Below are 22,748 nucleotides of genomic sequence, written 5' to 3' on the forward strand. Positions count from 1 at the left end.
GAGCAGATGCAGGTCAGATAGTTTCTTTAAATGTTCCTGAATAAATGTTTCTCAGTGTCTTAGATTTCTGTTTTTTTATATAAAAGACAGGACATACTTTGGTCCGCTCCTTCCTGAGTTGTTTGATGACTTCCAGGTCCTCACCCAGCGGTCCCATCACCACAGATGTTTTGGCTGTACAGGCCTTGATAGCTTGGTCTCTGCTCAGATGGGCCTCCATCACCTGTGTGACACACGGAGGACTAAAGATGCATTGTGGAGGAAACTCTAGAAGGGACACTTTGGAGGTTAATATTTCAGTCTCGGTCGTCACACTCACAGTTTCATACAGTTGTTTGCATGTTTGTGTGGCAAATCAAAGCATTCTGTACTTCTGTTTTGGCAAGAATCAAGCTCCATACAAGAATGTCTTTCTTCGTTTTTCACATTTGAAAGACGCACGATGAATAGTCATATTAATAATATTAATAATCTGTATTCATAGAGCAATTTTCATAACATATGTTGCAAAGTGCTTCACAAGGGTAGCATAAAAACAGGTTGTACAAAATCAACAACGTATTTAATTACAAGTTCTGAGATTCTGAGTAAAAGTGATATAGATAAATGAAAATACTTCATCATCGCTTCATTAGCCATCTCACAAAGAGGTTGTGCAAACAATTCCTCAGAATTGTGTCAGTTGCATTTTTTTCCACTGGTGCCAGTTCACTCACTGGCTTATTGCCCAGTCACACCCACACATAAACTGTGTATATACTGGTGTACATGTTCCTCTACTGATCACTCAACCTCCAGGTTCACTCTCTCTGCTTCCACATCTTCTCGTCTCTCAGGTATTTTGCGTAGATAATTCTATCTGATTTGATGTGTTGGGGATTTTTCTCGCGCTGTGAGAGAATGTTTGTTATGATTTGGAACTATATACAAACAAAATAGAGTTTGGTTCAATCCAAACTCATCTGGTTGGTCTCTGGGGTCTTGGCACATTTTGTTCTGCAAAATATTGTAATACAGTCAAGCAGCAATCAGTTGCATTTCTGTTCAGATTTGAAAATATATGTCTAATGAGCATTTTTTGTTCATTACAGGCAACTGTTCATCGTCAACCATGAACATCAACAGCTCAATCAATGCCTTTTCCTTAGATCTGTTCTGGAATCTGAGCGATGCAAACCCATCGGAGAATATTTTGGTGTCTCCGCTGAGCATCAGTACAGCTCTGGCTATGGTCTACCTGGGAGCCAGAGGAGAGACAGCTGATCAAATGGAAAAGGTACTTCACACCATGTCTCTGTTACCTGTCATTCAGAGAGTCAGAGCTGTGGGACCAGTTGGTTATGATGGAGCAGACTGAACAGTGTTTCTAAACCATCTGTTCTTCTGACTCTAGATGAATCCCCTGACACAAGGTCCAGTATGTGCTGCTCTCTGACAGGAGGACATTGATCTGACAGTTCAGTTCAGTTCATTAAACCAGTTTGCTTTAAGAACAGAAGAACAAATCTTACAGTTTCTTACTTGTATATTGTTTTAGTCTCATCTATTTATGACTTCAGTGTTAAAAATGGGTGCAATTAAAGCAATTAGATAGATAGATAGATGGATACTTTATTAATCCCGAGGGAAATTCAGAGAATTAAATGTCATGTGTCAATCCAAACTTCCACACAGGCCCTGTTATTCCAACCGGTTGAAGACATCCACGGCCAATTCAAGCAGCTGATCGAAGACATCAACTCACCATCAAAATTATACAATCTGAAAACAGCCAATCGTCTGTATGGGGCGAATTACGAAAAGTTCCTCAAAGTGAGTTTTTAATTTTTCAGTTAACATGGTACAACATTCATTTACTTCCTTGAAAGTATAAGATGATATCTGATGATATCTCTGCAGCAATTCGTTGAAGCCATGCGTGACTACTACCAGGCCGACCTGAAGACTGTGGACTTCATCGGGGCCTTGGAGGCGAGCAGAAAGGAGATCAACACCTGGGTCGAGCAGCAGACAGAAAGTACGACTTTACACCTGAATTCAATGAAAAAGGGAATAAATCTTTTTACATTGTTCTGAATTCTAAGGTTTTACATTCCAGATAAAATAAAAGATCTCCTGAAGCCGGATATGGTCTCTGCAAATACGATGCTGGTCCTGGTCAATGCCATCTACTTTAAGGCAAACTGGAAGAACCTCTTTAACAAAAAAAACACCAAAGAGATGCCCTTTAAAGTCAGCCAGGTAAAAAAACAAAATGCTTATTTATGTCCCTAAGCTCCTCAAACTAGATAGTAACCTAATCCCAATGGAATTATTATCTAGATAGACATTTTAATAGTTGTTTGTTTCTGTGTGTCAGACTGAGAGCAGATCAGTCCAGATGATGTACCAGATTGAGAAGCTGCCCTACAAACACATCCCTGAATACGGTCTGCAGATCCTGGAGCTGCCATATGAGAAGGAAGAGCTCAGCATGTTCATCCTGTTGCCTGAACAGTCCACAGACGGCTCCGACCCTCTGCTGAAGGTACACAGAGTTAAATCCATAGATTGTTTTCATATTGAGAAGCTCAGATAAAAGCTGCTGCTCACTCCCTGTCGAGCACCTGACAGCAGACAGACAAAGATGGAGACCAGCTGGTGGAGGAAGTTGAACATCTATGCACTAAAAAGCCAGATATTTTCCTCAAGAGTTGGTAGAGACCAAAATGGTAAAACTACTACATGTGTATAATATGCATCTTACAACTGACCAGCCTGTGCAATGTTATTTGTCTTTAACAGACACTGTGTTTACTAAACAACTGAAGTTTAGCTAAAAGGAGGCAACAGCAACTCAGTCGATGACTGTGGTTTTAGGGGGAGGAACATACAACAAGATGGAGAATATCCCTTGTAGGTTCTACAAGATGCTACAGATGTTTCAGCTTTTTAATCACAAGACAACCTCTTCTTAGTTTTTTGAGACTTGATCGAATGTATTTGCTCTGTTCCAGCTGGAGAAGGAGCTGACGCTGGAGAGGCTGAATGAATGGACCGACAGGAAAAACATGGACGTCCAGTCAGACATCCTCGTTCACCTGCCAAAGTTCAAGCTGGAGGAGGAGTACGACCTGAAGGATCCTCTGATGGAGCTGGGCATGACGGATGTGTTCTGCCTGTCAAAGGCCGACCTGTCTGGAATGAACGGTGGAAGAGATCTCTTCCTGTCTGTGGTGGTACACAAGGCCTTCATGGAGGTGAACGAGGAGGGCATAGAGGCGGCTGCAGCCACAGGAGCCATCGGAACTAAGAGCTCTAAGGGGGAACCCTTCAAAGCAGACCACCCTTTCCTCTTCTTCATCAGGCACAATCAAACCGGGGCCATCTTCTTCCACGGCAGGTTCTCGTCTCCTCAGTAGACAGAACCAGGAGAGGAAGATATTCAAATAAAGGCTTAATCCTTTAAATGTGGCCTTTATTTTCGGGGATTTATGCTAATTAGCTTGGTTTTTTCTTCTGTTTTAGCACTGAAATTAAAGAGGAAGATATTAATTAATGAAAAGGGCATAATCCTTTAAAACTGGGCTTTATTTTATGGGGTTTATGCTAATTAGCTTGGTTTTTTCTTCTGTTTTAGCACTGAAATTAAAGAGGAAGATATTAATTAATGAAAAGGGCTTAATCCTTTAAAACTGGGCTTTATTTTATGGGGTTTATGCTAATTAGCTTGGTTTTGTCTTCTGCTTTTGCTCTGAAATTAAAGAGGAAGATATTAATTAATAAAGAATATTTTTAATCCAGCAATGATTTGTGTGTTGATTTTGGAAAGAAAATTTCTGGAGTTTGTGTTTCACATTTGAGGAAGCAGCAGGAGATCGTCCGGGTCAGAATCGTTCACAACAATAAGTAAGATATTAATGTGCAGTATAATTCCTGCTGTAAAAGAATAACGTCACAAATAAACCAAAGAAAGTATAATGATGAAGAAGTGAACTAGCATCGTTTGTTATCAGAAAGTATTCATGCAGTTTATAGCAGAATTAAAAACTGAAAAGCAATAGTATAAATTGCACCAAAGCCCACTTCAGAAAAGGTGGCCCAAATGTTTCTGAGCTGTTTGGTATTCACCACTTTGTCACTCTCATTGTTTTATGACCTGAAAATACACATTAAAACAAAGAAGAAGTCAAAACAGTCCCATGACTTCTGATTTCCTAACTGTGTCAACTCCCCTTCCTATAGAATGAACTTCTCCATTTGCTCATATAGAGGAAATGGAAGAAGTAGATAAACTGGAAATAAATACAACTGCACAAAACAAATCAAAAGGCATCAAATAGAAAACATTTTGACAGACAATGGGGTCAGCACCAGGTCACAAAATGTAGATATTAAAACACACTTTGAATTTTCTTATACAGATGAATAGTTTATCATTTAATGGCCCTAGAGTGGTGACTCTATATCTACACTCACTGTTTCCTAAGTACTTTAAATAAAAGTGGAAGCACAGGTTCAGGTGATGGGCTCATTTAAGGAAGCTGTGAATGGACGATGCTGCAATCAAACACAACACTGCAGATTATTTTGATGCACCTCTGGATCCTTGTTCCAGATGAGCTGAAGTCACATTATGTCCCAGCTCCAGAGATATGAAGACGTCTGTATAAAACTCTGCTAAAAGCATCCCCTCTCTCTTGTGAGCATAGTCTGGCACCAGAAGGATTATAGTGTGTATTTGTCCTCAGTAATAGATATGTTGCAGAAAGGATCCAGGAAATAAAATAATAAAGTTACTGGAGTGGTGTGAAAGTAAAATGAGCAGATTGACATTTTTCAAGAAACAGGGCTGATGGGACATGTTTTAAATTACTGACAAAGAACCAACAAACTAGCTTTTTTTTTAAATGAATTAAAAGTAGTAACTACTGAACTGTATCCAACACAAAGTGTGTTTTTAATCTCTTCTTACAGGCTCTCGTGCATGACTTGTCTCATTGGATTTCTTTCACCACAGTTTTGAGATTCTCTTGTTTTTCTCATTTACATCAATCCATCATGTCTGAAACAAATATTTATTTTCTTTCAGTGTCAGTTGTCATGTTCCTGATTTGGTTGTAATTCTCCATTGAATCAGAGAAGATGATGTCACTGCATATTGTTCCAAATCAGATTAATTTCTTTCCTGAGCCCACGGGGGGAAATGTATTTTGAAGCTCACCCTGTTCACACACACAACATGTTGATTGTTGTAGTTTGTTGTTGTTTGTTGTGGCGAGATGAAGCTTCATGAAGATTTAAATCTTTCCATCCAATTGGGCCGAAGCTTCATGGTGCCTCATTTGCTCTACTGCGCCATCAAATGGACATTAAATGTAAATGTAAATATAATGACACCATGTCTTTGGTGTGTGACGCTTTTAATTGAATAAATGAATGAATGATGTTTGTGATGCCAATAGATTATGAATTTATGAATATGGTGTTTGTCTTTATGATACAATGGCGGGGTCAAAAGGGAAAGTGGAAATAAATTGGTGAGAGGGTTGTGATGTGAATGTGCTTGTGTTACTTGGTTTTGGACTCTGCTTATGTGTGTGGGGACAAAATGCAACACGTACAAAAGGGATAACAGTGTATTTATTTTTATTGTGGGTGAACATTGCGTTTCGCGGCCCATCTTATTTTTGAATTGCAGAACAAACATAACAACATTTTTGTTACAACATTTTGTAACATTGTCCTTCTACCATGAAAGACTTGATAAACAAGCTCCCCTGTGCATTCAGCACCCCGGCCTCATCATCATTGTTTAAATGGAAAGAAAAGCTGCCGGCTGCCGACACCTCATTAAAACTGTACACACCTGTCGACATGGAAGATTTTTTGTGTTCACAGCCTTCAATTTGCCACAGTGTCATACATGATACTTCCACTAGATGGCATTAAAGGTAGAAATATTTAAAATCATTAGCATAGTGGCTTTAATTTACTGCATTTTAAATAATGTCTGCACCAATGACTCCCAGTGCTCAGGGGCATTATGTTACTTGGGATATCTGTCCATCCCATTCTATTGAACACGTTATATCAAGACCTCTTTCAGGGGATTTTTCCAAATGTGTGACAAAGGTCGATTGGCACAAAATGGATGTGACCTCACAAATGCATTTTTTCCTTGTGACCACACCCACTTGTGATCCACTGTGCAGTGGGGTATAAATAACCACTAGATGGTAGTGCAAGCATGATTATCAGATGCTAATGAATAAATTTCAACTTTTCAGTAGCCCACCCAAGTGTTGGATGTCACATAGATGGATACCCTGGTTGTAGAGAAATGTTTTGAACATTAAACTTAAAAAAAAAAAAATCTGAGTTTAACCAAGAAAAAAAATAATGCACAGACAGACTGAACACATGGTTGTGGGACTATTTACCTCGAAGCATGTGAACTAAACTTTGTCACACCGATAGCCGTCTATCACCTGTCCCTCTGACAGGAAGCCAGACACTAACCAATGGATTTAATATGGCATGATGCCACTGCTGTCATCATTTGGATGTGAAACTTATTTGAGGCTGATGCGCCCAGAGATAATGGCTGTCAAGTTGGCTTATACCCACAGATGACAGCAGTGGTGCCAAGCCCTAACCACCCTGTGCAAGTATTTGCTAAAGGGCATTGGACACGGTTCAAATTGAATCTAACAAATCCAGTAGGTGTAACCCTGGTATAACTAATACTTAGCGGTATGTGAAGGACTTAGAGGAGGACTAAGACAAAAGTAAACATTTTGATAGGCTGTCACTTGATATTGCATAACACTTGTTTGGCTGTTAACATGTGCTGTGTCTCGTATTAATTCACAGAAGAGCTCCACGTGGAGGGACAAGGATGGCCCGGACATTGCTGGACTGTGCAACCTGGGGGATCCCACTCAGTGTTCCCTCAGTGCCCATGGAGAATACAAACAAATGTCAGCAGCCAGATCCTGAGGAAGCCCGTTCAGGCTCAGTGCGGCATCAAGCAGCTCACCAGGTAGACTGGAGATCCACCCCCCCCCCCCCCCCCCCCCCATCCTTCCAACCCCTATTGCTTACTCTCTTATTGGACATGCTTCAGCCCATCCTGTGATCCAACCTCTGCTGGATCACAGGATGGGCTGAATCCTGTGATTCCAGAGATGGATGGATTTGTAGACATTCACACCACAGCAAAAAAGCTCACCTGACATTTCTGTTTCTACTTATGAAAAGTCTAACAGCAAGAAGTGCCTGGGTCATTCATTGAGTTCTCACATTTCTGTGTCCTGCTTGCTGTCACTTCTGTTGTCACGCACTGAGGTTCCAGTTGTTCCAGTTCTGGATCAGCAGGAAACAAACTGTTTTATTTGACTGTGAAGTCACACTCCAGTTTTTTTTGTCATACAGTTGTTTGAATGTTTGTGTGGCATCAACTTTGCCAGGGAAGGAAACTGTGGGCACGGTGGTTGGTTCTTATCAGTCCTGACTGAGGTGTCAGGTGTGAATTTTGCCAACCTCTACACTGTCAAGAACTCTATATATCCTTCCACTTTGCTAACTATCTATATGGTAATTTTTGGTTATAGTTATTCATTTAATACTTAATCAGATTACCAAATTTGTAGCAAGTACTTTTATGAGACTTAATCAATAAATTGGCTATCTTTCCCCTTCCTTTGAAGGGTGGTGCCCCGAGGTAGTTTTAATCAATTAAAGTTATTATTTAATATTCATATTTTGAAAATGAATATTAAATATTTGTTTGTAATGAACTAATTTATTGCATGTTGAAAGGCACAACATTTAGTGCTGTCACATTTATTGTATCAATTGCACAACACCGTCCATGCAGACAGTCAGATCTCCTAGTTTCAGCTGCAGCTCTGCAGATACCCTCAGGTGGTATTCAATACCGCCCTCTCTCTCACAGGAGACCTTTGAAAAAATGTTCAACAGATTATGGTTTTCCGTAAAAATAAAGGGATAAATCAAACCACAGCAACGCCTGAGGAACCGTTTTCACTCACCTCAGCTTCCTGAGACGTTGCAGCCTAGTTGAAGTGCAATAGTCATTCAAATGCATTTAGTTTGTGGCACCCAGAGAATAAAAAATTCTGTATGCTCCTCACTGTGTTTGTCTTCTCCTAACCTTATTCCATTACAAATTATGAAAGCATGAGAAATTTCATATTTCCACCATAACTCCTACACACGGTCAGTGCTGAATTCATTTTGACTGCAATGTATAATTCATTTTCTTTTGAATGATTTGATTTAATCGTATACACCAGGAGGACCAGACATCAACCCTCCTCCTCTTCTGGGGTCCGGATAATTAGATACAAATAACGGCTCTGACTAAATCATGTTAATTAACATTTGTATTGCACAAGGTTGCTTTTGTCACAAAATCAAACACAATCTGGAAAAAATACAAACTGGCAAAAATACAATGCCTATTCTAGTCAAACATGGAACAAAGTGCAATACACATTCAGTCTTGGAATTTGCATACAGGCCTACATTCCTTTTAACAATCCAAGATGAAACATACAAAAAGACAAAGGTAAAGTGCTTCAGGTTGAACTGGACGACTCAGTGTTGTTCTCAAAAAGGAATGTTATTGTAAGAGAATGTCAATCTTGAACAGTAATTGTCCTTTATGATGTTAAGTGTTGAGAATGCGGATTCGCGAACTTATGTGGAGCCAAGGAGGACCTGCTCTTCCAGGCTGAAGTCAACAAAACCATCACCATCAAGAAATATCTCTCTCACCCTGAATTTGCTCGAAAATGAAAATATCCAACTTCTGCTGGAGAGATGGGACAGCTGCTACCCACTCACACTCAGGGCTGATCTCGCCCTGCAGCTTGAAGTTGAGGTAATTTAGGTGTGAGGTTATGTCAACAGTCTGACATCACAGTGCAGCAGTCGGCCGTTTGAATTTGCACCCACTTCCGTCTGGAATTCTGGAAGGAGGTGATGTTGATGTGATGACGAGGCCCTGAGACAGGTTTCATCCCAGTATTCATAACCTCTGCATACTGTTCTGAGAGAGTAGAGCACAGAACAGACTGTGGATCATCACTGATCTGAGGTCTGGATTGTCCTCTCTCATTCGAGTTACGGCTCCTTGTTCTTTACCCATCATAGAGGGAGCTCCATCGGTGTTGATGGACAAATCGTTATACTGATCATATATACTGATCAGAGAGGTTTCATACTGATACCTCTCTGTGTTAACATTTATTTTATAGTGAAGTATATGTCTTCCCCTCTGGTGTGCGTTGTAAGTGCTGTGTTGCCTAAAATGTGAAACGTCTCTCTGGTTACACTTTGTCACAGTCATCGCACAAAGAGGTGGTGCAAACATTTCATCATCATTTTTTTGGGTTGTGTTTTTTTCCACTGGTGCACTGTTGGCCTATAAAAGTGTTCCAAGCAGTCAGTGGCCTCTGTCACGCGCCACACCCACATTGTATAAATACTGGTGTACGTGTTCCTCTCCTGACGGCTCAACTTCCTGGTTCACATTCTCTGCTTCCACATCTTCTCATCTCTCAGGTATTTTGCGTTTATAATTATCTGATTTGACTTGTTGGGGATTTTAACCGTGTTATGTTCCTCTTCTTCATCAGGCACAATAAAACCAAGTCCATCCTCTTCCTCGGCAGGTTCTCGTCTCCTCAGTAAACAATAGAAGCTGTCCAATACTGAATATGTTTTAAATGGTTCTAATAAGTAATATATTAATGTGCAGTATATTTCCTGCTGTGACAGAATTATGTAACATATAAACCAACGATAATTCAAGGACAGAATGATGATGATGAAGTGAACCAGTATAGTTTGTAATCAGAAAGTATTCATGCAGTTTATAGCAGAATTAAAAACTGAAAAGCAATAGTATAAATTAGACTAAAGCCCACTTCAGAAAAGTTGGTCCAAAAGTTGCTGAGCTGTTTGTTATTCACCACTGTGTCACTCTCCATTGTTTTATGACCTGAAACTACATATAAAAACAAAGAAGAAGACAAAACAGTCCCCTGACTTCTGATTTCCTAACTGTGTCAACTCCCCTTCCTATAGAATGAACTATAGCTCTTGTTTCCCTTTGCTGAGTTATCATGAGGGGCATTGTGTATCATTCCTGCTACTGATGAAAGGTCCATGTTTAGTGATATCTACAGAATGTTTTAGTGGTTATACTTTGGTTTATTAAGGTTCTTAGGCAGACACAAGAGGCACTTGTTTATTCTGTTGTGTTAACTCTTTGTTGTCTTTAGAAGTTCAGTTGCACTAGTCCAATACTATTTGAACCTCAGCATCTGGGGTTCCGAATTTGTAATATTATACATTATATGTATATTGTTGTTATCAGTGGAAATAAATCCTGAAGAGAACAATTTTTGTGTTGTTTTGTGTCTGTCTAGGCCTAATATAAAAAGCTCTTATAATTTTAAATTTTTGGTACTTGTACTTTTACTTTTGGTTATTAAGTACATTTCAACACCAGATCCTGATGAGCCAGATCCTTTTGATGAGCTACTTTAAGACTTTCACTCAAGTCATTTTCTGTCTGCTGACTTTTACTTTTACCACTTTCAGGTACGATATCTGTACTTTTACTCGAGAATGGCTTTCAAGTACGTTATGCACCACTGCAGTTGACGCCAATCAAGTACAATATGAGAACTTAATAAACTTGAGAGTTTTGAAGTTGAAGTAAAACCAATGGAAAACATTCAACTGAAAACTTAGGAGTCTGGGAGACTATGAAGTTCGATTTAGGTGTCTACAAGTTTGTCATTAAAGCAAGTTAGTTATATTTGAAACCACTTTCTTAAAAACACAGGTGTCTGTTTGTGACGAGGAAACAAGTTCTACAGGTTTGATATATTAGTCCTAAAGCTCTGGGCCACTGTTGGCTCTGTGTGTGTGTGTGTGTGTGTGTGTGTGTTTGTGTGTTACGGATAATGATGAATGGCTTCTCTCTTGGCCCTTGTCCCATCCTTCCATTTAGCTGTGTTGAAATCTGAGTTGATTTGAATATTACTTCACAGACGAGTTGGAGGTAATAGATGTGACCATTGTGTATCTGTAAGGAGTAATTAAAATAGATGGAATGTCCCTTTACACCTGAACGTGAAAGAAGGGCCGAGGTGGAAACACCTGTTTGCATGAAAGAGGAGTGACAGTAACTGAAGGAAGGAGATCCTTGTAATCTGTGGTGGAAATTAGACCTGGTGAGGCTTCTGAAATGAAGAGATCTGACAGTTATGGTCTTTTAGGTAACGTATTCCCGGCAAGGAAGGTCAGACAATCATACAGCATGTGAAGAGCATTCTGCAGAGGGGATGACAAAGAAACCTTCGCAGGCGTGTGCTTTGATGCAGATTTTCTGAAGGGCTGATGTGTGTGTTTGTGTGTCAATAGCAGATGTGAGTGTGTGAACCGAGTGAAAAGTAAAATCCCAGGAGATAAGACAAAGAACAAGGTCCTTGTGGAGGAGGCGAGCACAGTTAGTTCATTTGTGGCAGCTCAGCAGAGGTCATCTTGGCAGTTACACCAGCAGAAATGGTCATACATGAAAAGAGATTATATATACAGTGCATCTATTCAGTCAGACTGGGGAATCGAACTGCCAACCTTCAGGTTGGAGGACGACCACTCTACCCCTCAACCACAGCCGCTAAAAAGAGGAAGAAAACTGACAACGATATGGGGGAGTTGATCCAAGAACCAGCTGGTTTCTCACAATCTTCCTCGACAAAGAGGCAAATGAGCTGATCCCTGGAGCCTGATGAAGTGGATCAAAAATCTGTCTGACCTGCTCGGATTGGGCTCTGATCTTCTCTTTTTCCCTGTTACTTTGGATTTGAATATTATAATTGAATACTAATTGATTTAGTGAATTGATTGTTCATGATAACTTCTCCTTTAAAGGGGACATATTATGAAAATTCCACTTGTGTAGTGCTTCTACACGTTAATTTGGGTATCTGGCATGTCTACCTTCTCAAAAACTCTGGAATAAAACAACTCCCGCGATTTGTTGTGGTTCCTCTATTTCAGAAACGATACGCTAGAGTGCGTTGAATGGGATTACGACCACTGGTGGAGCCCGGCTAGCGTTAGCTCGCTGCTGCTACCCGTCAGACATTTAAGTGGCCGCATTAACAAGGGACCCTCAAAACAGGTCCATCTGAGAAGGGTTGTTTTAGACAGGCTAAAAAGGTACTGTTTTAAATGATCCTTGTGGTATTTTGACCAAAATATGTTACAGACATTTCATTAAGACACCAAGGAATCATATCAACTGTGGTGAAAGGGGCATAATATGTCCCCTTTAATACCTTTTTGTAACCTGGATAATCCGGGTTAGCTCTCTGATAACTGTGTCTCGTCTTGTATGTCACTAAAGGGTTCTTTGTTCCATTTGTGTCCAGGTGAATCGCGCCATGTCAATGAAGGTTTTGGTGACTGGGGGGTCTGGCCTGGTGGGCAGGGCCATACAGCATGTGGTCAAAGAGGAGCGAGGAGACAAGGAGGGGGAAGAATGGATATTCCTCTCGTCCAAAGACGCCGACCTCATGTGAGACTCATGCCTCTGTACCAAACCTTACTGTACCTTACCTCACCTCACCTTACTGTACCTTACCTCACCTTACTGTACCTTACCTCACCTTACTGTACATTGCCTCACCTTACTGTACCTTACCTCATCTTACTGTACCGCACCTCATCTTACTGTACCTCACCTCATCTTACTTTACCTCACCTAATCTTACTGTACCTCATCTTACTGTACCTCACCGCACCTTGCTGTGCCTCACCTCTCCTTACTGTACTTCACATCCTCTTACTGTACCTCACCTTACTGTACCTCACCTCATCTTACTCTACCTCACCTTACTGTACCTCACCTCATCTTACTGTACCTCACCTTATCTTACTGTACCTCATCTTACTGTGCCTCACCTCATCTTACTGTACCTCACCTTACTGTACCTCACCTAATCTTACCGTACCTCACCTCACCTCATCTTACTGTACCTCACCTCATCTTACTGTACCTCATCCTACTGTGCCTCACCTCATCTTACTGTACCTCACCTTACTGTACCTCAACTAATCTTACCGTACCTCACCTCACCTCACCTTACTGTACCTCACCTCATCTTACTGTATCTCACATATTAATGTACCTCACCTCATCTTACTGTACCTCATCTTACTGTACTTCACCTATTCTTACTGTACCTCACCTCACCTCATCTTACTGTACCTCACCTGAACATTACTTAACTCTACTCAGGAACATTGAAGAGACACGGGCGTTGTTTGAAAAGCATCGGCCAACCCATGTCATCCACCTGGCTGCTCTGGTTGGAGGTCTTTACAGGAACATGAACTCCAACCTGGACTTTTGGGTATGAGGAAGTTCCTCTTCTGCTTTCACGACCATTAAATTCTCTGTGTTACCGAGGCGTGTTGGTGGTAAATATGTGATATGGTTATCCAGTAATCAGTTACTTTCAGATTTGACACTGATGTCTGCTCTCTCTAGAGGATCAACATCCACATCAATGACAACGTGCTGCTTGTAGCCCATGAACTGGGTGTTGTGAAGGTGGTGTCCTGCCTATCCACCTGCATCTTTCCAGATAAGACCACCTATCCTATCGATGAGACCATGGTAAGAGGCTGTTGGAGTCAGACTGCACCCTACCTTTGTGTTTTGAACATGCTCACTAACCTTTCTTTATTTTCTTTGTACCAGATCCATAATGGTCCACCTCATGAGTCCAACTTTGGTTACTCCTATGCAAAGAGAATGCTTGATATTCACAACAGGTACGTGAACTCCGGTGACAGCCGGTGGATGGAGGCATCATGTTTACGGATCGTCCGTCCATCCCTTTTTTATAAAAACAAAATCTCAAAAATGCTTTGACGGAATTTCTTACAAATTTGGTTCAAGTGATTCGATTTTGGGGTCGCCTTGTGAACACGATATCTCAGCAACACCCCCTAGGAAATCCTCTCGAATTATGAGCAAACTTTCACTTGAGCTCATGGATGAAACAATTTGAATATTGGGGTCAAAGGTCAAGGTCACAGTGACCTTACAAACACATTTGTGGAAATGTGAACAAAATTTATCAGTAACATCTAGTTCTGGGCTGCTTGCTTCTCTGTGTGGATCTTCTCCCCTGTGCCTGTTTTCTCCACATACTCTTGATTCCAATGACACAATGCAAGTTGTGTAGCTGGAGACTGAAAAATGCCTGTAGGTGTGAATGGTTGTTTGTCACCTTGTCTCTATGCAAATTATCATGCAAAGCACTCGTTTTTTTTCGACCACCGAGAGATGATGCTTTCATAAGATTTGATTATAGAAATGTTTCCATGATGTGGTCCACTGAAGGACAAAGTGGGCTAAATGTGTGCATGTGTCTTCCAGGGCGTATTTCAAGGAGCACGGACGCGCCTACACCGCCGTGATCCCCACAAATGTGTTTGGTCCTCACGACAACTTCAACATGGAAGACGGTCACGTGCTGCCAGGTCTCATCCACAAAGCGTACCTTGCTAAAAGTAAGTCACAGTCTCATGCACATAGACTGTTTATAAAGACTGACAACAAAGAATAGAATGGACTCTCTTCCTTTGTTTTTAAAAATGCCTCTTGAATAAATATTAAAAATTTGGCACAGGATATGTAACCAGCTCGTGATTATTTAGATGAGCTTTTAGGTTTGTGTATTTTACAATGTTAGAATTTCAATGCTGAGCATCATGTTTATTGCATTTATTTCCCATTTTATTGATAACATTGTATTTATCTGGTGTATCCCTATAGGCAGGTATAAAGAATAGTCCGTAGATTCACTTAACTCTTACATTTTGCTCATTAGAGGAGGGTCAACCCTTCGTGGTCTGGGGCTCTGGCAAACCCAGAAGACAGTTCATCTACTCTTTGGACTTGGCTCGTCTCTTCCTGTGGGTCCTGTGCGATTACCCAGAGTTCGACCCAATCATCCTCTCTGGTAAGTCGTCACACAGGACACGTTGGAAGATGCTGATGTTGAAGCTGTGAAGTTTAGTCACTGTGTTGTGTCTGTCGGTCGCAGTTGGAGAGGAAGACGAAGTGTCCATCAAGGAAGCAGCAGATGAAGTCATCCAGGCGATGGGCTTTGAAGGAGAAGTTCAAGTATCCTTTAAATCACAAGTTCACCCAAAGCTGTTCAACCTGAATCTGTTGTTTTTACATTAGTCTGGACTCTGGACTGATTTGTGGCTGAACTGCCACTGTAACAAATCCACCAAAATCTGTTTAGAATCCTTCATGTTTCAAATCTTCCTGCCGAATATTTGAGATAAACTCTGGTTTTTAAGAACTGTCAGTCCTTTTCATAGGAGATCAAACCCACTCACCAGAGTAACAGAGAACAGACGCTCAGGGTGAGGAGTGAAAAATGAAAATCCCTTATTATAGTTGGTGCAAGTTTAAGTTCTGTGATGTCCAATTTGATGGATCAATAGCTTTGTGTTGTTCAGTCATCTACAAATCTCAACCAGCTATTCAGAAAGTTAAAGTGATCAAAGAAGGCAATCCCATAACATTTCGTTTTTTATTTTGGAAAATGTTTGACACTGTTAACGTATGAAATTTGTATAAAATTGACTTTGATATAAGATGTATCCAGATTCAATCCTGTTTCCTTAACCTTGATGTGATAGTACGACACCAGTAGATCCGACGGCCAGTTCAAAAAGACTGCCAGCAATGCAAAGCTGAAGCGCTACCAGCCAGACTTCAAATTCACGCCCTTCAAACAAGGTGGGAGCAGTTCCTCAAATGGTTTTGTTTGTTTGTTGGTACATGCTGCTTGATTGTCATCTGTTCTTTGTCTCCTCTCATTCATCTTGTCACTTACAGCCATAAAGGAAACCTGCGATTGGTTCGTTGCCAATTACGACACCGCCCGCAAGTGAGAAATGTCTTCTGTCCTCCACTGACGGGGAAGAGAAGAGGAAGAGGCGTTAATCTGCTGTTTTTTTTATTGTAGGCTTTGTACTGCAAACACCTTTAACACGGATCCGTCACACTCTTCTATATATAGATGAGGTCTTTGGATTGAGTAACTAGTCTTGAGTACATGTCTGAACCACAGTACTGGGTAACTTTACACATTCTACTACCAGTGTGTAGCTATTTACTTATGAGGTGTGTCATTTTATTGGAAAGTGGTTTGGAAATTTTTTAATTTCTTTATTTAAATATATGTATAGGTTGCAGTGATTTTTAATGTTTGGACTGAGGAAAATAAATTTGTTATCAATGATCAAGCCTTCAAGTGTCCGGTGTGAATGTTAAGAGCTTCATGACATTGAGCTGCTGTGGCTTAGGAGGTAGAGCGGGTCTTACACTAGGCAGATTGTTCTCAATCATCCTCTCTAATCCAGTTATGATTTCATCCCTTATTCCCCATTGGAATTATTCTATTGTAGCCTATTACTTGATACCTTTTTCCCTATTGCATGTTTTAAGGCACAACAGCCTTCTCTCTCTAGGAAGGAGCTGAAGCAACGATTTCACTTGTAGCTGAGCTGAGGCTAGAAGTTGGTTTTCATATCTCAAATGGAAGATCAATTCCATGATCGAATCCAGCAGCGCAAATAGAGCGGCTGTCGCAAGACACAGACCAGATTACAGACTTATTCAAGGGTTAAGAAATAATTTATTAACTTAAAAATGAACATTAAAAAGTGTAAATAATAAAGTACATTTTCTAAAACAAGTTACTATTTCCTGCTTAGCAAATTGAATGCAACTACATAGGACACAGTTATGCTCATTGGTATTTTGCAGGGCCGTCTGTCCACCAATGAAATTCATGCTGAGGAGGAAGTGGAGTATTTTCAGGATTGAGTCCAGGAGGCGTGGCCTCCGTCATGGACTCTGCAGAAGTCCAGTCCCAGCACGGCTCTCTTCTTACAGGCCTTCCCCGTCTTAGTGATCCCATTGCACAGCTGACGGCCGGACGCAGAGCTGCCACAGGGACAGGAGAAGTTCATGATCAGTTTAATGTGTGGAACTTTTATCAGATGAGAAAGTTATGACCAATTTTTAGTCATTAGAGCACAGTCACATCTGAAGACTAAAGATTGATTGATTCTTCTGATCCAATTATCCTCTAGTGCAGAGGTCTTCAACATTTTTCATCTCTGATGGAGATTGAGCAGGGACCTCAAACATAGCTACCCTGTTATTGTGCATTCAATACTAAGCTATTCAAATAATACACAGTTTCATAAATTCATGTTTTTATTTTAAACATACATGGCATAGGAGCTGCAGTGTGTGCATTGCTGACTGAACGATATTGTCTTGAAAAAATTGGTTTAAAAAAAAATATTCGAAAAATTAGTCTAATCAACCAAATGTTGCGACTCCCCTGCAGTACAGTGCGGACCCCCTAGGGGTCGCGGCCCCCCTGTTGAATACCGCCGCTCTAGTGTGCAGAAGCCATCAAACATCTATAAACTTTTGCTTGATATTTTACAGTTTAAACAACAACTTTATTATAAATAACTTTAACATTTACAGAATAACATTATTCTGTAAAATACCTTTTCAAATAAAAGGTAGAGGTGTCCGGCCCTTTTGATTCAGACTGACTTCTGCCATCGATAGATCCGTCAGGCTCCAGTGTGAAGAAAACATAAAACACCAACCTGTTGCTAACTAGTGACGGAGCTGGACTGGCACATCGAGAGTCATTCAACAAATCACGTGAGTCGTTCACTGCGTCAAAAACTCCTCCCAGGATCCTCACTGGTATGTCGTCAACCAGGGCCTAAGCAGCGTAAATATATATTTATCACAACATAATCTCAATTGTTCTCATAGCGTGAGAAGCCTGCGACAGGGAGTGACTTTCCTACCGCAGAAACATGTTCCATCAGTCTGGGAGTGGAGTGAAGGGACGTGCCTTTTATATGCATGAACCGGGTTTCGAGCATCGGCTTCCTGCGAGGAGGAGACACCACTGACAGCCCCAGGTCACCTGCACACAGCAAACAGTCACGAAAACGCCAAAGGAATTGTTTCTTTAATATTCCACAAATCTGATAAGGTGTGATATACATTTAATCTGACCTGACAAGAAACTGTCCTGGTGCAGGAGGTCGTCTGGCTCCAGCAAACCGACCATTTCATCTCTGAGGATTAAAGAACAAAACTCACGGCATCAAATTGAGGGACTACAAAGAAATAACAACACAAATCTCTTCTACTGCTGCACATTTCAATCACCTCCATTAAGGAACTTGAAGTGTTGAAAGATGCAGATCTTTCTTTCTTTTCTGTTATATTTAATTTAACTTCTTTTAAATGTCATTTTAACATGTTTTATTAAAATCTGTTATCTTACTACATTTAAACATATTTATAAACTATTTGCATTTCTTGTATGAAAGGTGCTCTACAAGTAAAGTGTTTGTAATTCTGCTGACGAACAAACAACTAAATTCTTCAATGTAATTTTTCTGATTATATCAAGGTGATCAAAGTACTTTTGGTTCTGGACATTTGATTTTACAAGTTGAGATGTTTTGAAAATGTCCCATTTGGGATCGGTCACATTATACCAGGTGTTTTTTTAATCGACATAACCATCAGGAAAACAAATGTCAGTTGTTGTGAGCTGTGGACTCACTTCTGAGGTGTAGACGATGCCGGATACGAGTGACCTGCTGGAACTTGGTGCTTCTGTGGTTCCACGACGTCACACGGGGCCGGAGGCAGCGGGACAGCCGACCTCCCACTGAGGCTCGACCACAGCTGCTTCACAAACCAGTGACCTGCACACGTGAAAGACACACGTGATCAGCACATTCACGCAAAACACAGGAGCCGTTCGGTTCGTCTTGCTGGCAGGTTTTTCAGTCTGTACCCAGAGACACAGTGAGCAGCAGCAGGGTGAGGCTGCCGAGGTCCAGCGCTGGCTGCTGGTTGACCTCGGCCACGGCGTTCAGAGGGACGGTGAGCAGCAGCATCGCTCGAGAGAAACCGGGACACCGCAGGAACGTCAGGAGGACGGCAGACATGACGAAGTAGCCCGAGTGTGCAATGCACGTCCACATGGCCGTCAAACTCAGACCTGCACGAGAGAAACACTCACTGATCCACGAGGAATAAAAAGTAAATCATCGTATTTCGGTGAATTCAGGACAAAATGATCAAGACATTCATTGATTCCCTTTCGCCATTTTTCTGAATTTGTTTTTGCACTTTCCGTGATCAATGCCAGTCGTACTGTACATACATCAAATTGTAAATATCCATCTTTCATACTGCACAATACCTTTTTTGGTTTGCTAAAGGACCACACAGTGGATTTCTGTAAATGCTGCGTTATGCATTAACTGTTATATTACAAATCTAAATGTCTGAGCCCTGAGCAGGTGCACAGACGACGTGGGTCGGTCTCACCTGCCCAGCCGAGGTAGCCCTGGATCACGTGCAGCCGCTCCTCTATCCGACTCTGCATGTTATCGATGTAGTGCAGCATGAAGCCCAGCGTGCTGTTCATACGCTCCAGTTTGTCCATCAGGTCGCTGTAGTACTGGGAGGTCTGGTCCTGGTACTGCAGGAACTCCAGCATACTGTGGTCTGAGCAACAACACAAACAAACAGGACGGATGTAAATTACACATGCAGAAATCACGTGATGACTTCAGAATGAGTTCCTGGTTTTATTACCAATTTTCTCGTAGATGTCCTGAGCTTGGTGTCGGACGTCTGCCAGGTCTCTGACGATGGCCTTGTGGCTGTCCTGCACCTCGGAGCCTTGGACCTGCAGATGTTCACTCACGTTCTCTAAAAGGATGGAGATGGTTGAGGAAGCACTTATACAGAAATAACAAATGCTGCAGAAATCATTTTAAAAAAGGTTAAACACAAGAAAAGAGTTTTTTGAACGATTTCCTCTAAGGAATTCCATAGAAGCACTGACCCATCCTGGTGGTGATGCCCTGGATGAGCTGAGCCACCAGCTCCTGTCCAGAGGCGATGAGAGCTTTCTCCTGACCCAGACGCTCCAGGTTGCTCTTCAGAGAACTCTCCATCTGGCCCTGACCTTCGTGCAGTTTCCCCTGCTGGACCTGCAGAGAGCTGTGGCCCTGCAGCAGCTTGTCCAGGGAGGCCGCCGTCAGCTCCCGCAGCTCCGACTGGCCCTCCTGTGCAACCACCATCACAGATCACATGACACACTGCTGCACAGGGGAAGCTGCGAAGCTAGAAGATAAACCCAACTCCACCTTCAGGTCCTTCATGGCGTCCAGCTGACTGGTGGCCGTGGAGATGAGAGCGTTGACCGTGTGCTCCGCTCGGCGTCGGAACAGCTGCTGGCGAGTTGCGTAGCAGACGGAGCGAGCTCGGTTGCTCACGATGTGATAAGCGTTCCACGTGTCCGAGTCCATGTCCGCCGTGCACCCTTTAATAGACTGAAACACCAGAGGGAAATTATTCAATGTACTACAGGAAATGATGTAGAATAAGTGTGTGTGTGCGTTTACCATTTCCTCTGTGCAGGGGTAGGTCTGCCGGCCCTCGCTCTCGGCCTGACAGTTGAACAGAACCACGCCGAGCTTCGCCAGCTGCTCCTCGGAGAGGCTCTCACAGCTCGACCTCAGCCGGGCGACCACCTGGGAGACAGGAGCAAAACCAGTGTCATTCCATTTCCAGTTTGTTCTAAAGCTTTTCCCATCATTCACATCTGTGTGTTAGAAGGTCACAAGGAAATATGTTGTCAGATATATTGATATTCGGGTTTTAAAAAGTCTTTAGTGGCAGCCTTTACAGTGTGAGGATTTTCTTTCATGGTAAATTAAATAGATTTGAGATTTGGGCCAATATTTAGCCTGTAGACTAAGGCTAAATATTCCCGGACATATTGGTGTCAATGGTTAGGTATAGCAATATGAAAAGTTTTAGTTCATGAAATAAACAATGCAGAGAAGATTCGAATTTATGTTTATACATTACATAACAAAGAAAGTTTATTTTCTTAATTCAAGTTCTATATAGTCAGTTGTATTCATGTTTTCATTTATTCATAGTCCGACATTTACGATACAATTTTGACTTAAAGGCCGGAATAACATTTTTGTCAATGAATTAAACGGAATCAGGATTTTATTTTAACTCGAAATTTTTACAGGGAGAAGCTCAAACAAAAAGCGCTTGGCAGATGAATCAATAACGAAAGTGTCTAGACTGTGAAGGTTTGTTTCGACCTTGTAATGACAGCTGTCCAACGGGCTGAGCTCCATCTGCTTCGCCTCGGACAAAAACTTCTCGTCGCCAGTGGTCATCTCAAACTGAGCGTCCTTTGCCAGAAGAGCTGGAGCTGCAGCGGCGCCTGGTGGAGGAGGTGGAGCTGGAGGAGCCTCCGTCCGACTCAGCCACTCAAACAGTCCACTGACGGCCACACACTGACAGGTGAGGAGGAGCAGGAGGAGCAGGGGTCGATCCATGTCTGGAAAACAAGAACACATGTTGAAGTGAAGGGTTAAAAACTTCAATCTGGGTGGTAAAGAATTTTGAAGTTTTGAAAAAGGTTAAATTCACCTTTTTTCCTCTGTTATGCTTATGTTGCGTTTTTATATTAAAGAATAATGTAATAGTTAAGTGTGGAGCTGTATTACTCACATTCAGAGGGAAACATACAGAGATAAATCACATTAAAGCCTTATAGTCCAGTTTTTGGTGCACTTTACAAATCCCAAAAACAGGAACTGTATTTTTCTAATTTTTCCAAACGCATGAGATGAGAATTTTAAATAAAATCATCCACAACTTCCAAAACATCTGGAATCTATGGTAGGAAAGTGTTGATTTTAACACATGTTCTTTTTTGATCTCCAAAATATGCTTTTACACACTTCAGAGGAACCACCACTAGATGGCTCCATTTCCAGACCCTGTGTGCGTGTGTGTGTGTGTGTGTGTGTGTTTGGATTTATAGATTTTAAAATGTATATGCAGGATTTTAAATCTGGTGCATGTGGATTTTAATGTGTTGTTCCCTGCAGAGACTATAAATCCATTATAAAAACATAATTCATTAATTGATTCATGCATTTGAATGGAGTCAACACTGAGGCTTGTCCAGGCATGTCTGCTCTTCTGCTCACACCATGCACAGTGTTTCTATTGAAAATGAAGGAATTCACTATCTACACAATTATTAACTTTGATTAATATTGAAAAATGTAACAAAACGAGCTTTTTGGTGGCAAAACAAGCAAATTAGAAAGATATGAACATGATTTAGTTTCCAGTTAAAGCAGGAAAAATGTAAAACACAGGAGGTTTGGACTGTTTCTTCTGCAGAGCACCACAGCAAACAGGAAACTATAAGAAATCACATTTTTAACACTTTTAAAGCGCTCAGCAACACAATTGTGCATAATGTGCACGTACAGCAACTCATACAATTTATCTGCACAGTGGATTAAAAGCATCAAATAAGATTATTACTAAAAAACCTGTACCTGTGGTTTGCAGGTCGATGTGCACCGAGTGTGAAGCAGGTCTCACACACACAGACACACACACTCACAGCTGATTGAAATGACTCATGATTGATTTTTGTCCACACACACTCCGCACTAATCACCTGGTAACGGATGTGTTTGATTTAAGTCCAAGATGATAGAAAGAG

The 22,748-nt window shown here is 41.4% G+C and overlaps 3 protein-coding genes across 4 annotated transcripts; 2 read left to right on the forward strand and 1 right to left on the reverse strand.

Annotated features, from left to right (window-relative positions):
- The first annotated feature begins 798 nt into the window (after positions 1-798).
- LOC133960475 (leukocyte elastase inhibitor-like) lies at positions 799-10,415 on the forward strand. The gene is made up of 8 exons (XM_062395103.1): positions 799-836; positions 1,092-1,276; positions 1,675-1,812; positions 1,900-2,017; positions 2,099-2,241; positions 2,360-2,527; positions 2,997-3,346; positions 9,648-10,415. The coding sequence occupies exons 2-8, from the start codon at positions 1,112-1,114 to the stop codon at positions 9,700-9,702; spliced, it is 1,137 nt and encodes a 378-aa protein (XP_062251087.1). The 5' UTR covers positions 799-836; positions 1,092-1,111; the 3' UTR covers positions 9,703-10,415.
- LOC133960473 (GDP-L-fucose synthase-like) lies at positions 9,484-16,361 on the forward strand. Of its 2 annotated transcripts, XM_062395101.1 has the most exons (10): positions 9,484-9,573; positions 12,459-12,604; positions 13,328-13,442; positions 13,580-13,708; positions 13,793-13,866; positions 14,477-14,610; positions 14,931-15,062; positions 15,147-15,226; positions 15,757-15,856; positions 15,956-16,361. In XM_062395101.1, exons 2-10 carry the CDS (start codon positions 12,471-12,473, stop codon positions 16,009-16,011), a joined length of 954 nt encoding a protein of 317 aa, XP_062251085.1. In that variant the 5' UTR covers positions 9,484-9,573; positions 12,459-12,470; the 3' UTR covers positions 16,012-16,361. The 2 variants fall into 2 exon arrangements, with proteins under 2 accessions (XP_062251085.1, XP_062251086.1); XM_062395102.1 differs by lacking the exons at positions 9,484-9,573; positions 13,793-13,866 and having other exon boundaries at positions 14,477-14,596; positions 14,933-15,062.
- A 354-nt stretch (positions 16,362-16,715) lies between these two features.
- bmb (brambleberry) lies at positions 16,716-22,720 on the reverse strand. Its single transcript, XM_062395097.1, has 13 exons — positions 22,579-22,720; positions 21,319-21,560; positions 20,599-20,727; positions 20,341-20,526; positions 20,037-20,259; positions 19,784-19,900; positions 19,514-19,693; positions 18,975-19,181; positions 18,738-18,882; positions 18,179-18,240; positions 17,965-18,086; positions 17,755-17,876; positions 16,716-17,068 (listed from the first exon to the last, which is right to left on the reverse strand). The coding sequence occupies exons 2-13, from the start codon at positions 21,556-21,558 to the stop codon at positions 16,939-16,941; spliced, it is 1,863 nt and encodes a 620-aa protein (XP_062251081.1). The 5' UTR covers positions 21,559-21,560; positions 22,579-22,720; the 3' UTR covers positions 16,716-16,938.
- Between the last annotated feature and the right edge of the window lie 28 nt (positions 22,721-22,748).

This window comes from Platichthys flesus, chromosome 9 (assembly GCF_949316205.1).
Source record: "Platichthys flesus chromosome 9, fPlaFle2.1, whole genome shotgun sequence".
Lineage (NCBI taxonomy): Eukaryota > Metazoa > Chordata > Actinopteri > Pleuronectiformes > Pleuronectidae > Platichthys > Platichthys flesus.